At 38.8% G+C, this 14313-nt stretch overlaps 1 protein-coding gene across 1 annotated transcript in view; it reads right to left on the bottom strand.

Annotated features, from left to right (window-relative positions):
• Window positions 1-14313, bottom strand: part of chinmo (Chronologically inappropriate morphogenesis) — a 65513-nt gene that overhangs the window by 12330 nt on the left and 38870 nt on the right. The window contains 3 exon segments of the mRNA XM_018457848.1: window positions 11994-12281; window positions 12377-12621; window positions 13117-13499. Of these exon segments, the coding sequence (XP_018313350.1) occupies window positions 11994-12281; window positions 12377-12621; window positions 13117-13499 (916 nt within the window).

Genomic DNA, 14313 nt, shown 5'->3' on the forward strand with positions numbered 1-14313 from the left:
TATTATATATATATATATATATATATATATGGATACGATATAAAGCATGTTAATTATCAAAGTGCACAGGGTTAAAATCGAGATTTCTAATTTTAGAAAATAAACACACCATAAAAATTTTTTTATATATGCACTTTAAGATCTCAAAGATTTAAATAATTATTTTCGCAGAAAACTTGGCCACAAAAATCCGTTTCTACTAGCGCGTGAAATAATGCGGAGAATGGATCCTTCTTGGAATCGCACTACGCCGAGATATTGACAATATTGAAATACAAAACGCAATATCCTGTCGTAAACAGCTAATTTCTCTCGAAATTGACAAATTTACTTTCCAGCAAATAAATTTAATTTAATTACTCTCTTCATTTAATTTATTACTCGACAACATTAAGGAAAACGAGATAATTAATTATGCTATAATCAAATATGCTATAATTGCTCTAATTTCCAGGCATATGTGCTATTATAAGTGGAAATTATGTTGATAAGAATAAATCAAATAATAGATAAAATAAATTAAAGAATCCAAAAAAAAATTTCGGTCGAAGCGAATCTTGATGCTTAATAATATTCGTATGCAAATTTGCAAATACATTTTTCAATTTTATAAACTGCGCATCGATTTAGTTTTTAGACTTAAAACGCTTCGTAAATTGAAGCTGGAAAAAACATTACATTGAACGTTAATTTAATAATGATGCTAAGAGTTTATTGCGAAAAATATCAGTTCATCCAGAGTTTGAACTACTTTCCTACTTTCCAGGATAGGTTTCCCAAAAGACCTTACCTGATGTTCGATTATTGTGATGAATATTTTCAACATGCCTCGGTGATCGAATTTGTTTAAACGGATACTCGTCTTGAAAAATCAGGAATTTCAGGTTGAAACCTTGGATGAGGTAATTTTTCGCAATAAATTCTTATTAGCATCAATATTAAATTGATGATCAATGTAATTTTTTCTAGTTTGAACTAAGAAGTAATGATACTACTTCTAGTTTCAGTTTATAATTGCATTTCAAATCCGACAAATTAAATCGGCATGCAGATTATAGAACTGAAAAATGTATTTGCAAATTAGCATATAAATATTATTAAACGTCAAGATGCGTTACAACCAAAAATAACACTCTATTATTTGATATGTACTGTTATTGCATGATCGATTCTGACGCGAATAAGCATTTTGCAAATTACGTTGTCCGCCCACTTCCATGAGAGCTCGTCGACTCACTTCCTCGAGGCGCGAGCGTCTACGTTTTGAAAAAGCTGCGTGTCTCCGAACGTCTGCGTGTCCGCGATGAAAATAGTGTAGACATAATTTTCCAGGGAGACGTGCGATTTAGTGCGATTGCTTCACGAGGACGTCGAACGTCGCGTGGCCGTCGCGTCGGTCATGCGTATGCATGTATACACGCGCGCGTAACGCTTCTCCGCGTGTGCGCGCGCGCGCGCGCACCCGACGCCGGTCCGACGAATGCGTCCAAAGCACGCGAAGTCGACCAAAATTTTGGCGGCACGTGCACGCACACATTGTTGCGCGCGCGCATACACGCAGCCTCGTGCACGCACGCATTTGTTATTGATTGATACGCGCGGTAGGCTCGGCGCGAGGGATTCCCGGAACCCTACACTACGATATAGCGGAAAACGCGAATTCCTGAAAATATGAATACCTTGGAGGACATCCACTGACCCTCGATGGCTCTCCTTGCGTTAACAAATTCCCCGTGCGTAAAGTTGTAAGAATAACTGTCATATTTTTGTACTCTGCTGACGTTAGCAAATTTCTAAAGGCTGAAAGATAACATGGCGAATTTTACTCTCAAAACAAGATTGATTGAGGTTTTGTTCGATGATAAAAGGATCAATTTGTTTAAATTGTATCCAGCAATCGACGCTTAGTATTATTCAAATAAGTAGAAGCGCCAAATATATACGGTCGAGTTAACTGAGTGTCGATTACCATTAAACTTGAAACGCAATTAATGCCGAAATAGTAATCTCAAATTAAATTGATCATCGATTTAATTTGAGATACTATTGATGATGCTATTATAACGATGCTAATAATCTTAAAGCACTGCAAAGATATGGCTGAGGTGATATTTTTTGCAATAATAATGTTTTTAAAGTGCTTATTAGCATCATTATTAAATTAACGATCAATTTAATCTGAGACATTATTTCAGTTTAACTTTGATTGCGATTCAAGTCCGGCAATAATAGGTTATTTAAATTTAAAAACATTTATTTAACTAAAAGATATATTTAAAATGTAAGAAAATATTAGACGACTAATCTAATTTGTTATTATTAGTATTATTCGCACGATCTTTTTAGTTTTATGAAAGATGTAGTACTGTACGCAATACATTTAATATCATTATTGGACGTCATTTAAATTTATATAGTTAGTGATAAAAACGTCGGAATACGTGCTTTGACGCAAAGAACATCTCCGCAAAAAGCGACGTAATAATCAACATCGACGAATTTGCTGAGCGAATTCGCGAGATTCGATGGTGGTGGTGCTGCAATAAATTTGCACCCACGCCTGGCTGCCCGCCCAATTTGACGATCCACCCCCAGTTTTCCCACCACGAAAATATACGCGCCTGAGCGTTGAGTAGCTGGCGCTATCCCGTGTGCGCGTCGCGAACTTCACGCAATGACGCAGCGCATGCGGTGCGTCGTGCACACGCATGAGGCGCGTGAGCGTGCGTCGCAGAGCCTAATTTCTATACCCGTACATCGAAACGGTGCCATTAACACATTACGCATCGCACAAATTTCAGGTCATCTTCCGGTAGAATTCCCGGATATTTCACATCTACTTTTGTAATGAATCCATGCGTTTTTCAGTCGGAAGATTTATTTAAGAAGGAGCGAAAATTAATCGCGAGAGAAAGATTATTAAGGCAGGTAGTTCATTTTGAGAAATACATGATAATGCCTGTTGTGCGTGCGCGCACACGCGTGAGACCTGACCCAGTCTACCGGTTTTTTCGAGCTGCGATTTCTTCTCACGCACGATGCAGCAACGATAAGAAAGATAGAGAAAGAAGACGCGATCGGGCAGCGTTCGCCCTTTGTATAGGAAAACCTGGACCTGGGAGGGGACGTTGAGGAATAGAGGATATCCAGCGAAGATAGGGTTACGCATATTGTGCGTGGGCGGAGGGTAACGCTGGTTCGCAGCAAGGCGCGCTCGTTGTTTTATTCGAGCTTGTCGGTGCGGGGAGTATGGTAATAAAGCTCGCGGAAGGGGGGGGGGTTTCATAGGAGGCTACAGTCCGGCTATTTTGTCCTCGTCCGTATGAAGGAAGCATGGAAAAAATGCGTCGTGCGCGCGCCCGCGACGGTAAAAAATTCAACCCTCCGAGGGTGGGCGATGGTTAATGAAAATGAATGAAAAATTTATGGCCGCGTCTATCGACGGGGCTTTGTCCGGGCTTCCGCGACTCCAGTTTCATGTAATATAAACCATGAAACCAAGAAAAATCCTAAGTAATTACAATCGAAGTAATCACAATGATTAAAAACGATAAGGAACTCGATAATTAAAAATTGTTAAAAGAAAAGTAAAATGTCGCTCCAGCTTTCCGACGAGTCGAAAGAGATAATTACAATGAAGGTAAAAAGTATTCGTGTACAGAAGAGATTTTTATTTAGAAAAACTTATTTGTGAAAGTAAACATTAATTAGCAATTTACAATGAGCATATATTCTGTTTTAGTATAAACAAGAGAGCTTCGCGGAAATAATTATATCTTGATGAGAAGCTTTTCTTGACTGTACGAATACTTACTTTTTATACAAATAATACAATTTTTCATTTTCGTTTATTATTAAAAAAATACATTTTAATTATCACACATTTTTTAGGTAAAATAATTTTGAGAAATATACAATTTATTTTATTTTTTATTAATAAATTATTAATTAACGTTCACTTTCTAAAAATAAGGTTTTTGTGAAATCAATTCTTGATTGTATTAGTTTATTGAAATCCTATACTGACATTGCGGATAGGCTAACGCAACCAAAAATTGGCTGCTGCAGCCAATTAAAAATGCTATGCCATATTTTACCATCTAATTTGCTGCAGCAGCCAATCTTTTTTTTCAGTGTAGGTATACTTTTTGTACACTCATTATTTTATTTTTGCTGTTTGTATAATCGAAATCATTATGAGATATTTTCAAATATTTTATTGCACGATGAATAAATAAATAATTTATATTTTGTCGAAAATAGCATTAATTACACGCACAGTAATCACAATTGTTAAACGATACGGATACATGCACGAGCTATAAGCATAATGTTATGCAAATCAGAGTCATTGCCACACATGACGAGCCTAACAGTGGCATGCGCGCAAGTTCTCCGCTTTAATTGAATACATCCTTCGGTGCAAAGTGCGTTTTTCTCACGGTCTTTTTCGGGTCACTCGTTAATGTCTCAAAACCGCTTACTAATTATCAGGAAATGTATAGAGTTACACTTAATTTCTCATAGATTCACCGTTTCTGAAAGGGTCCTTCCTCAAAAATTATTGTTCATTACTTCTCGATTATTTTCCTAACTTAATTAGTGTTAATCGTCCCGAATCGATCGTAATTACGTCGTCCCGATCATATTGCGTAAAAATAATCGTCATCCGTAGCACGTCGTTTATCAACGATTTCACGTCTATCACGTAACTGTTGACGATCATTATTCTGCTCAATAATGTATATTCATATGCTCGTACACACACATCCTGATTACATTAAAGCGCGGTTGTCGTGCTCTCTCGTGAAAAACAACAAGACCTTCACGAAAAAACGGGCATTGCTCCTTTTTATGTGTATGTGTGTGTTTTTCGATTGCGTTCCATGCTTCATTTATCAATTCGTTCTTACGAGCGGGTGCTCCAATGGCCTTATCATGAATTATTTCGTGACCCGAATTCGGCATTGTACCCGCGGATTCTCTCTCCCTCTCTCTCACTCCCACATTCTATCTCCCTCGCTCTTTCTCTCCGCCGTTCTCGCTCTCTCCTTCTTTCTATCATATCCGGTGGTCTAACGGTTAACAGCGAACTGTATGTGTATTATTTACATATACATGTACGTACGCTCGTGTGACGAAACAATACGCGCAGTCGAAAAGTTTTCGTGCTTGGCCCCAACGAAAACGCGAGGCGCTTGTCATACGTGTGTGGGCGACATCAAGATTAGGCGTTATCACAGGCCAACTACAGATGATCGTATCTCGCTTACTCTCCCCCCTTGCCCTCCACCGCTCCGCCTTTTCTGCGCATCGACCTACTGAGAACGTATTCGTGCAATCGTTGCAATCGTTATGACACTGATAATAAGCTCGTTTTCGCATGGCATAATCCGATTTCCTGATTAGCTGTAATACGTGTTTAGATATAAATGTTGTTATCCAATAATTGCGAAAGAGGTCACATACAAATATGTATGCGTATATATGTAGTATATTTAAATAATACTACATTAAAAAAATTAAATTTTAATAAATATTTGTTTAAATTATAGTTTTCTAAGTAAATATTTACTAAATTTAAACATATATTTATTTGACAAGAATCATTAATTTGTATCTATGGATGTGTGATATAACTATTATTTTTTTAAGTAAATATTTATTTACTGTAAATAATTATTTACTTAATACTATTCAAAGAAATATATATATATTAAGACTGTCAGTAATTTTTTTTCAGTGTACTGCAATAATAAATCTTGCCCTCAAAACCTGGTATTTTTATATTTTATGTGTTCTAATACTCAAAGATTTTTGCGGGCTGATTCGACTGATGAAGTCTGTGAATTCCACGAATTTTGATATTGTACTTTTCGATTGCAATCGATATGGATGAAGATTACATTCAATATATAGAACACGCTCTGCCTCCTTGATAACTACACGATAACTATATAAGAACATTATTGTTATGTGGAGTGAGATATAGCTTATTTGTCGAATAAATGACCGCCGTTATGAAGGGCAGATAATAATTTCGTGTAATCTACGAAGTAATCGAACAACTTTAGGCCGTAGTTGGACGGGCGGTCTCTAATTCGGGTTACTCCGATTCTACCGCATACTACCGTCCCCGATCGATCAATACGAACTGGGGATGTCTGTCATGCCATTTTCTGACCACAGTCCTGTCAAATTCTACGCCAAATATTCATAAACGACGTCATCGATTTAAGCGAATATTTATCTGTTTTTATAAATTTCTGTATATGTACACTGAAAGAAAAGATTGGCTGCTGCAGGAAATTAGATGGCAAGGAAATTAGACGGCATAGCGTTTTTAATTGGCTGCTGCAGCCAATTAAAAATGCTATGCGATATTTTACCGTCTAACTTGCTGCAGCAGCCAATCTTTTTTTTCAGTATATTAAATCTAAAATTTACCATTTTTCGCCCAAAACAATGTCATTTATTTTTTCCACGTTTTTGAAAGGATCGTGATAACTTTTTAAGAAGCCTATAGGGCACGCGTGAAACGGACATTTTCTTCTACGAAGATAATTTGCAGCGAGTTAGAGCGGCTCATGCGCTCTTCTAACTCTCTTTCTAAAACACCGCGCCTGGCCATGACACACATAACAGCCAGCCTTTCGCATCTTCTCTCGGGAACATCTAAACAGCCTAAACCCATAACTCACGAGGGAGCTGCTGCCTTGTCTTCTGAGGGAACCCGCTATTTTCTCACGTCTCGAAAATAGCTACTTTTATCGTCGTGCACAAAGAGCTGGTTGATCGACTCGATCTTACAGTTTGCATCGCGAATAAAAAATCTATTTAAATAATAAATTGAGCACAAACTAGAGTTACAATTATTCCGTTATTTCGTTTATGATAACGGCGTTCGAAATAATATATTCACCAATACACGAATTGACTAATCCGTGTCGCGAGTTGCGGGCATAAAAATAGGACATGCATTTAATTTTGTACCGTTCCAAGGCCTGACGTAACAGAGTCGTTTAATCGACATAGTTGGTGTGTAGGAAGGAAAGCTAGTGCGGTTGCACGATTTTCGACGCATTGCCGCAATGTAATGGGCAAAGGCTCCACATTCCTCTTGTGCAACGATTTTCGGTGATGGAAGGTCTCGTGACGACGACAGTAAAACGCCGCGGCAAGGCTGAATTATATCTAATCGTTTCTAAGAACCTGCTAGCCGAATGAGCGGCCTCGTTTTTAAATGGCATGTAATGGCAACTTGCGTGCATGGGGCGTGAATGTTGAAAAATTATTCATAATAATAACGATCGAATTTAAATAGGAAAAGTTTATATCTTTGGAATTTTGCAAAAAATAATAAAATATCAGAATTTGATGATACGTTTTTGGAGTTAATAGTAGCTTTCGTAAAGATAAAAAAAATATCTAAGAGTATCCCTGCAGTTATATTAATGATAATGATATTTCTATCTTGTATCTTCTCGTATCGCGTTGACAATGGTTACGTTCAACAGAAAAAACAGTTTTACAATTATTAGATTTTTTAATATAATTGGTTTATTTAGATTCAATTAAGAAAACTAAGGGCTAAAGCAATCATATTAAAGAATTTGACAACAAAATTGCTTTTTCTGCTGAACGCAGCCAATGTTTGCCTCCGTTAAACAAACCTTTGTACTTTCCATAGCGATGCGAAACCGTCATTCAGCCAAACGTCATCGCAGGCACGCCGCCTTGAAGGCGCACGTAAAATTAATACTCGGAAATGACGAATTAATGTTTAAGCGAGTCGCTGCTTGTACGAGCTTTCTCGCTAAAGTTTGTCGCAAGTCTAGCTGAAACTTTTACGAGGCACGCGCGCAAAATTGCAGAAGGGTTGCGAGGTCCTTCTATAAGGAGAATAAAAAAAAAAGAAGCGGACAGGGAGGGAGGTAGCAAAAGAAAAAAATAATCGGCCGAGAGAAGACAAGGGCCGGCGACGACATGCACCTGTGTGAACCCGCACATGTCCGATGCAACTGCACTACCCCTATCTTCCCTCGCACGAAGCTCCATTCATAATTCAGCGGGGCGAATTAGACGAGCGAGGGACGCGAGTTTTCTCGCGTGTTTCTGTTGCGAAGGGCACAGGTAGCGAGAGAACAAATTAAGCAACATCGAGAATTCTCCGCTTCGACAGAATGGACTGAGCAAGAGACATGTTAGCCCCCCCGAGAGAACACTTTCGCTTTCTGCGTCGTTTCATATGTCGCCCAACTATTCCTCCACCTTTATTACTGCTCGCGGGCAGTCGCCAGACTCTCGCTGTAATTGGTGTACCATAACTGCATAAATAACTCATGATGGTAGAAGCATAAATAACCGACAAGTCGTCGATGCATGCGTTGCAGAACGATATTGAGGGTTGAAGAATGAATGAAATGATAATGAATTTTTTTTTGTTCCGAGCGAAATATTTTATCGAACGTCATGCCGTTGTATCATCACGGTGCGTGTCTTTCGCATCGAATCTCAATGTGACTTATTTAATTGATAATCTTATGGTACTATCACAGTAAACTTAGAAATTTCTTTTAAGTATAAAAATGCGAGTCTCACAAATCAGTATTTTTCTTTCAAACATAAGACAGTCATACAATATCAATCGATTATTTTATGGAGTTCGTATTCTTAATAGAAAGTCAAGAAGTGATATTTGGAATTTAAGAGAAAGTACTGCAGTTAGAAAAATGAAACATCAAAAAAAAGTATATACAGTTTTACGATCATGCTTTCGAAAGTCTTGTTTGTTTCATTTCGATGCTGCTTTTATATAATTTTCATTTATCAATATATGATAGTTCTTCAGCAATAAATACAGTTAGCGGCAAGATCAAACGTCACGCTGCAAAAGTTCTTACAAAAAGAATATATAGTACGCAGAAAGATTTTGCTAAAATACTTAAAAATTTAGCTATGATATATTAGATACAGATTTGAAAATAATTATCTTGGACCATTAAAATAATTATGTAGAATGCTTATTGATGAATGCTGCAAAAAATTTTGATATTTTAGCAACCTATATTTGAGCGTCCTATATAATTATTTTAATGTCCAATAAAATTATTATCAGATCTATAGCTAATTAAATTTTTAGATGCAACAAATCGTCCTTTCTATGTAGTCTCTTTGTCCATTTTGTCTCTTCAAATAAACAAAGTATTTCGAAAGATCATAACACTAGAAATTTTTATTCTCGATATTTAAACACTTTTTATGTCGAATCATTAATAATTTTGTACATATTTAATACGAACAGTTATCTAACTAACAGTTATCTAATTAACAACACATGCGAGAAAAATAAGAAAGTGTCGTTTTGTGGGCAGAGAGTAATAAAAAGTGATTCTAATTCGAGACCGCTTGAACAGATTCCATAAAATTCAAATCTTATGGACACGCGAAGCATACACGCACACCTCACGGTTCGGTTTTTTTCCCTTGCTAAAATAACTTGCGCAATAGCACTGCGATGTCGCATAAATTCCACGCCGAGGCGATGATCGGTACGGCGAAGTAGCACAGTTTCTAACGAAGGCTCTAACAAAAAGTAACGCTTTAACGACGGATTCTCGGTGAGCATAACTGTACTCCCGATAGAATAACTCAACAATGCAACGGTCACGAATTTTCTCACCGCGCCACTATGGCTCTCTCGCCGTATTCCTTCTCACTCGAACAGAGCTTCGAAGAATTCTTGGCTACGGTCACGTTAACGCAACAGAATATCCTGACTGTCTCTATTTTTTTTTTTAATAATATATCTTTTCAGAGATTTACGTCTTTGCACCTCTTTGTGTCTTCGCACGACTTTTGAATAATTTAAGAGCGGCAAAATTCTTGTTTCAATGTTTTGTTTCAATGAGAGATGAGAGACGCGTAATTCAAAACAGTTTAGGAAACGCGAAATAGACGATAACGAATATATTTTACGGTGGCAGATTCGACATAAGAATGAAATACTAGAGTCAGCCTCAGAAAATTCTTTTATTTCAAGTTTTTTTAACGTCGCGTTCATGACGCAACGATATTAATCTAATTTTTTTTCGACACGTTCCAAGTCTCTTTGAAAATCTCGAAGTAACGTAAAGTGCAAAGGAAGGCTTTCGAGACGACCGCATGGACCGCTCCGAACTTTGATACATTAATAAATAGCTTCTCCGCCTATCAGCGAACTTCTTTTACTCTTTCTTGAGCACGTTTAACATGCACGGATTACCTCCCCTGTCCTTCCCGTTTCTTTGCCTTTTCTCCTCTGCGGGCCTAATGTCAATAACCGTTGCATTAGTTGACGCTCCGTTACTTTCTTTGCGGCGGACGAGCGAGCGGGCGATTAAAAATGGTCGGGGTGTCATCCGCGATGGCACACGGTCGCCGCGACGCCGACGTCGAATCGGGTCGGTGTTGGTGGCCGGCGTCCGTCGCACCTGTTTCACGTGGCGTCGTCGTAGCATCACGCTCGGTGATTTGCTCGCCGGAGCAAAAGATGTTCCCAGTGGCTGCACCGTCGCCTGCATCCTCTTTGTACACTTTGTTCACACCGTGAAGGCAAGTCGTAAGGCATCACCCCGTCCCAGGGCACGGACGGGGAGACCCGGTAAATCCACGTACATCCACGTACAGCGTCGTCGCTCTCTCTTTCTGCACGTTAGAGCGTCGCCGAAGCGGAGACTGACGTACACGTGGATGAAAAAAAGATCTATACGAAAACCGTTCCGAAAACCGTACTATCTCTCGGTTCTATATATTCTTTGATCAGTCTGAGATCGATTTTCCTATCCTTTTTGAAAGTCAAGAAATTGAATGAGAAGAAAGATTGTTTTTAATTTGTTTTAAATCCGTTAAAAGATCCGTTCGTCATCGAGAACGTGGGATAGTTCGGAGAACATCAGACGACGCTTTCCAAAGCGCGGCTTCTTTTTACGATGCACTGTTTTATCTCTTGCCGCGAGACGATCCGAAGAGAAGTGGTAGAATGGTGCAAGGATGAGAGAAACGCGGCAGTTGCAACATCCGTGGTCAGGCCCCACGTGCAGCTGATGATGCAACGCTCGTGCATTTTGTAACTCTGTGGCCAGAAGGCCTTCTTATCCGGCATATTGGACTATAGATAAAGTCGGATCGAGAGCGTTGGGTAATATGTATATCACCCAATTAAATGGCTTGTCGGTCAAATATCGCGCATATCTTAAGTCGTAAAATTTAATTTTCCAAAATGATCGTAGCAAAGAAATTGATCATTCGCACTTACTCTGTATATTTTGACGATGAATTAAAATACACATGACGAATTAAAAAACACGCGGACGTGAGGTTCAACAAACTTGCAAGGTTTTACTCAATTCGAACCCGTTCACTTGCTACATCATCCTTGAGTTCACTAGACTTAATTGCGTCAATAGATTTAACTGCGTTGTTATCTGTACAAATACCTACAAAGCGATCTAATATTACTGCCCGTCAACATGATTAATAGGCTTTCTACAATAAGCCATTACTTAAGTTTTAAGTCTTAAGTCATAAGAAATTAACCAACCACAGTCGAATGTAAGAAGAATCGGTTATGATTTGTCAATTTCTTATAGCTTAAGACTTAAAGCTTAGGCAATGACTTATTGTAGAAAGCCCGTAATGTTTCACGAATAATCTATTAAGTGCTCTCTACAATTTTTAGAATGAATCTCATTCTTAAAAACTGAAAATTAAGCTACTCTTTTTTAAGACTGACTCAATTTTCACTCTTTAGTGAGATTCCACTCCAAAGAATTTAGAGAATAGAGCATCACACGAGTTGGATAAAATATTTTTACGTTAAAGTTAAGCACAAAAAATCTCATTTTCTCAACGCGTCAGCCAAATCGAATCTCCGCCGAATTAAAGACTCAATCGCGCCGTACGCGTAAGTACAGACGATGTCCCATAACTTAAAAACAATGAATAGCACTCACCGCCGTCGACAGTATAGACAGTGCTGGCCTTGTTGATCTTCGAGTTCCACATAGCGAGAGCGGGAAGCGCGGCGGGACTCTGATCGGGAGTCGGCGGATGAACTGCCGGCATCGGCACCATCGTCGGACCCAGCTGTGCTCCATGTAGATGGTCCGAGTTCGATCTGTACAAGCCCGCGTCAAACCCCCGTCCGGGATAAGCCTCGTCTTCCCGCTTGGACAATCTCTCCGCCAATTTCTCCACCCTCTCTCGATCGGTCTCCACTGGCTCCTGTTTTATTCGAAGGTCTGCGAACACGAGATCAAGAGCTCAGTTGCAGGACAGGTCGGTGGAATCTTTAGATCGATTTTATATCGGTTTTGTCGTAGTGGGTCTATCTCACCTTCGGCAACGCTTTCCTTGAGATCACATTTGCTGCGTTCCTCGGACCGCGCTCGTTCCAGCTGCTGTTCCAGTTCCGTGGGCGTGTGTGGCGCGGTGTGGGAATGCGAATGAATTTCAGAGGGATGGGTGAACGATTGATAGAAGTGATTTTCCAACAGTGGATGCGGGGCGGATGCCGGCCGGAAGGCAGGGCCGTCGCGCAACACGCTCGCTCTTCCTAACGTATCGACGTCGCTCGGCGATCTAAAAATATGCGGTCGCAGCTCATATAATCTTACGCGAGTGAATTGGCAAGAACACGTAACATGGTGCGAATATTTGGTAAACACGCGTAATACGATGAAGAGGAAGCACGGAGAGCATCCTCAATCCGGAAATTAACGTAACGCGAAGTGTGGCAAATGAAGAAATATCCGAAATATTCTTTATACGACAAAGCTCCTTGGAAGATTAGATGGTCTTGATGATTAGCGCAACATCCGCGCAACATAATTGGCGAAAAACTATTTTGATCATAAAAGTAGATAATATTCTGACAAGCTGAGATAGAAATTCGAAAAAAATCGTAAAAGAGATCGCTTTACCATAACGATCACTTCCTTATCGGAAATATGATAATTTAGATATTGCTTTGTCGTTCGCGGATTGTCACATACGTCATCACCATTAGAATGAAGGAAGGCTATTCGTGGCCAGTTCCTCGTAAAAGAGTTTCGCACCTCGGCGAAAGATCCTTACCTCATCAACCTCTTCGGCAGGCTCTCGCAATAATGAGAGGTGGCGTACATATTGGGCACGATGTATTCCGAGGCGGGCGACGGCGCCGGTGTGGGGGTCCTCTTCATGATGTTCCTGACTGCCTCGCTCATGTCGTTCATATCACCGACGCCGCTAACACCGCCCCCGTTGCCGATGGTAGCACCGATGCTACCACTGCCGACGCTACCGCTGCCGACGCTACCCCCGACGCTACCGCTACCACCGCCTCCGTTACCCCCGCCTCCACGGAGAGCAGTAACATCGCCACTGCTCTCTGCGTCCGCGGAGGTGTTGCTGCTCTCCGCAGCGTGCCTCTGTGCCACCGCCAGCTTTTCGTGCTCGATGATCGATAGACCTTTAACCTGGAAAAGAAAAGAATTATGGATGAATGAATATATTTTAGAAAATATCAGAAGGAAATAATATAAGTAATATTGCATAACGATATAAAAATATTGTGTGATATACTAAAAGAATTATTAGGATAGTATATATAAAATATATATTATATATAATTTAAGGGGATTATAAAAATATTTATTGCATTTAAAAAGTTCCCGTAAGTATTATTGGATTATGTTAATGAACATTCCACGTAACTCTCAACGTGTACGTTAAAAATGTGTATTTGTGTTGGAAACAATCCACTCACGTTCTTGTTAACAGTTTGTGTTGAATTTTTTAACATATTCAAGTATTAATTTAACATAATGTGATATATTATTTAAATATTTTGTATTAAATTGATATAAATTGATATCCAATGTTTCTTAGTGTCAAAATATGACAATTTATGAGTAAGTAAACAAGTAATATAAGAATAATATTTAAAATGCAAATTCTAAGATATGTGTTAATTTAACACATCATAAATATTAATTATACTAAAAAATATATATTTTCACAATTTGTTTACAAACTGTACATCATGTCAACATCATCTTTTTTGTGAACATTTTTTTCACATAATATCTTTGTTGTTTTCTAATATATTCATCTTATGTTAAATGAATACAAAAATTTAAATGGATCATTTGGAACATGTGAAATGTGTTATATTCGTCACAAGTTTTTCAACGGTGTATCAATTAAGTAAAATCACATATTTTTGCAGTAAATACTTGAAAATATCGAATAAAAACATGCGATACAAAGTTCAGGGGCAACAACGCATTT

Source organism: Mycetomoellerius zeteki, unplaced genomic scaffold (assembly GCF_001594055.1).
Source record: "Mycetomoellerius zeteki isolate Tzet28-1 unplaced genomic scaffold, Tzet1.0 scaffold69, whole genome shotgun sequence".
Lineage (NCBI taxonomy): Eukaryota > Metazoa > Arthropoda > Insecta > Hymenoptera > Formicidae > Mycetomoellerius > Mycetomoellerius zeteki.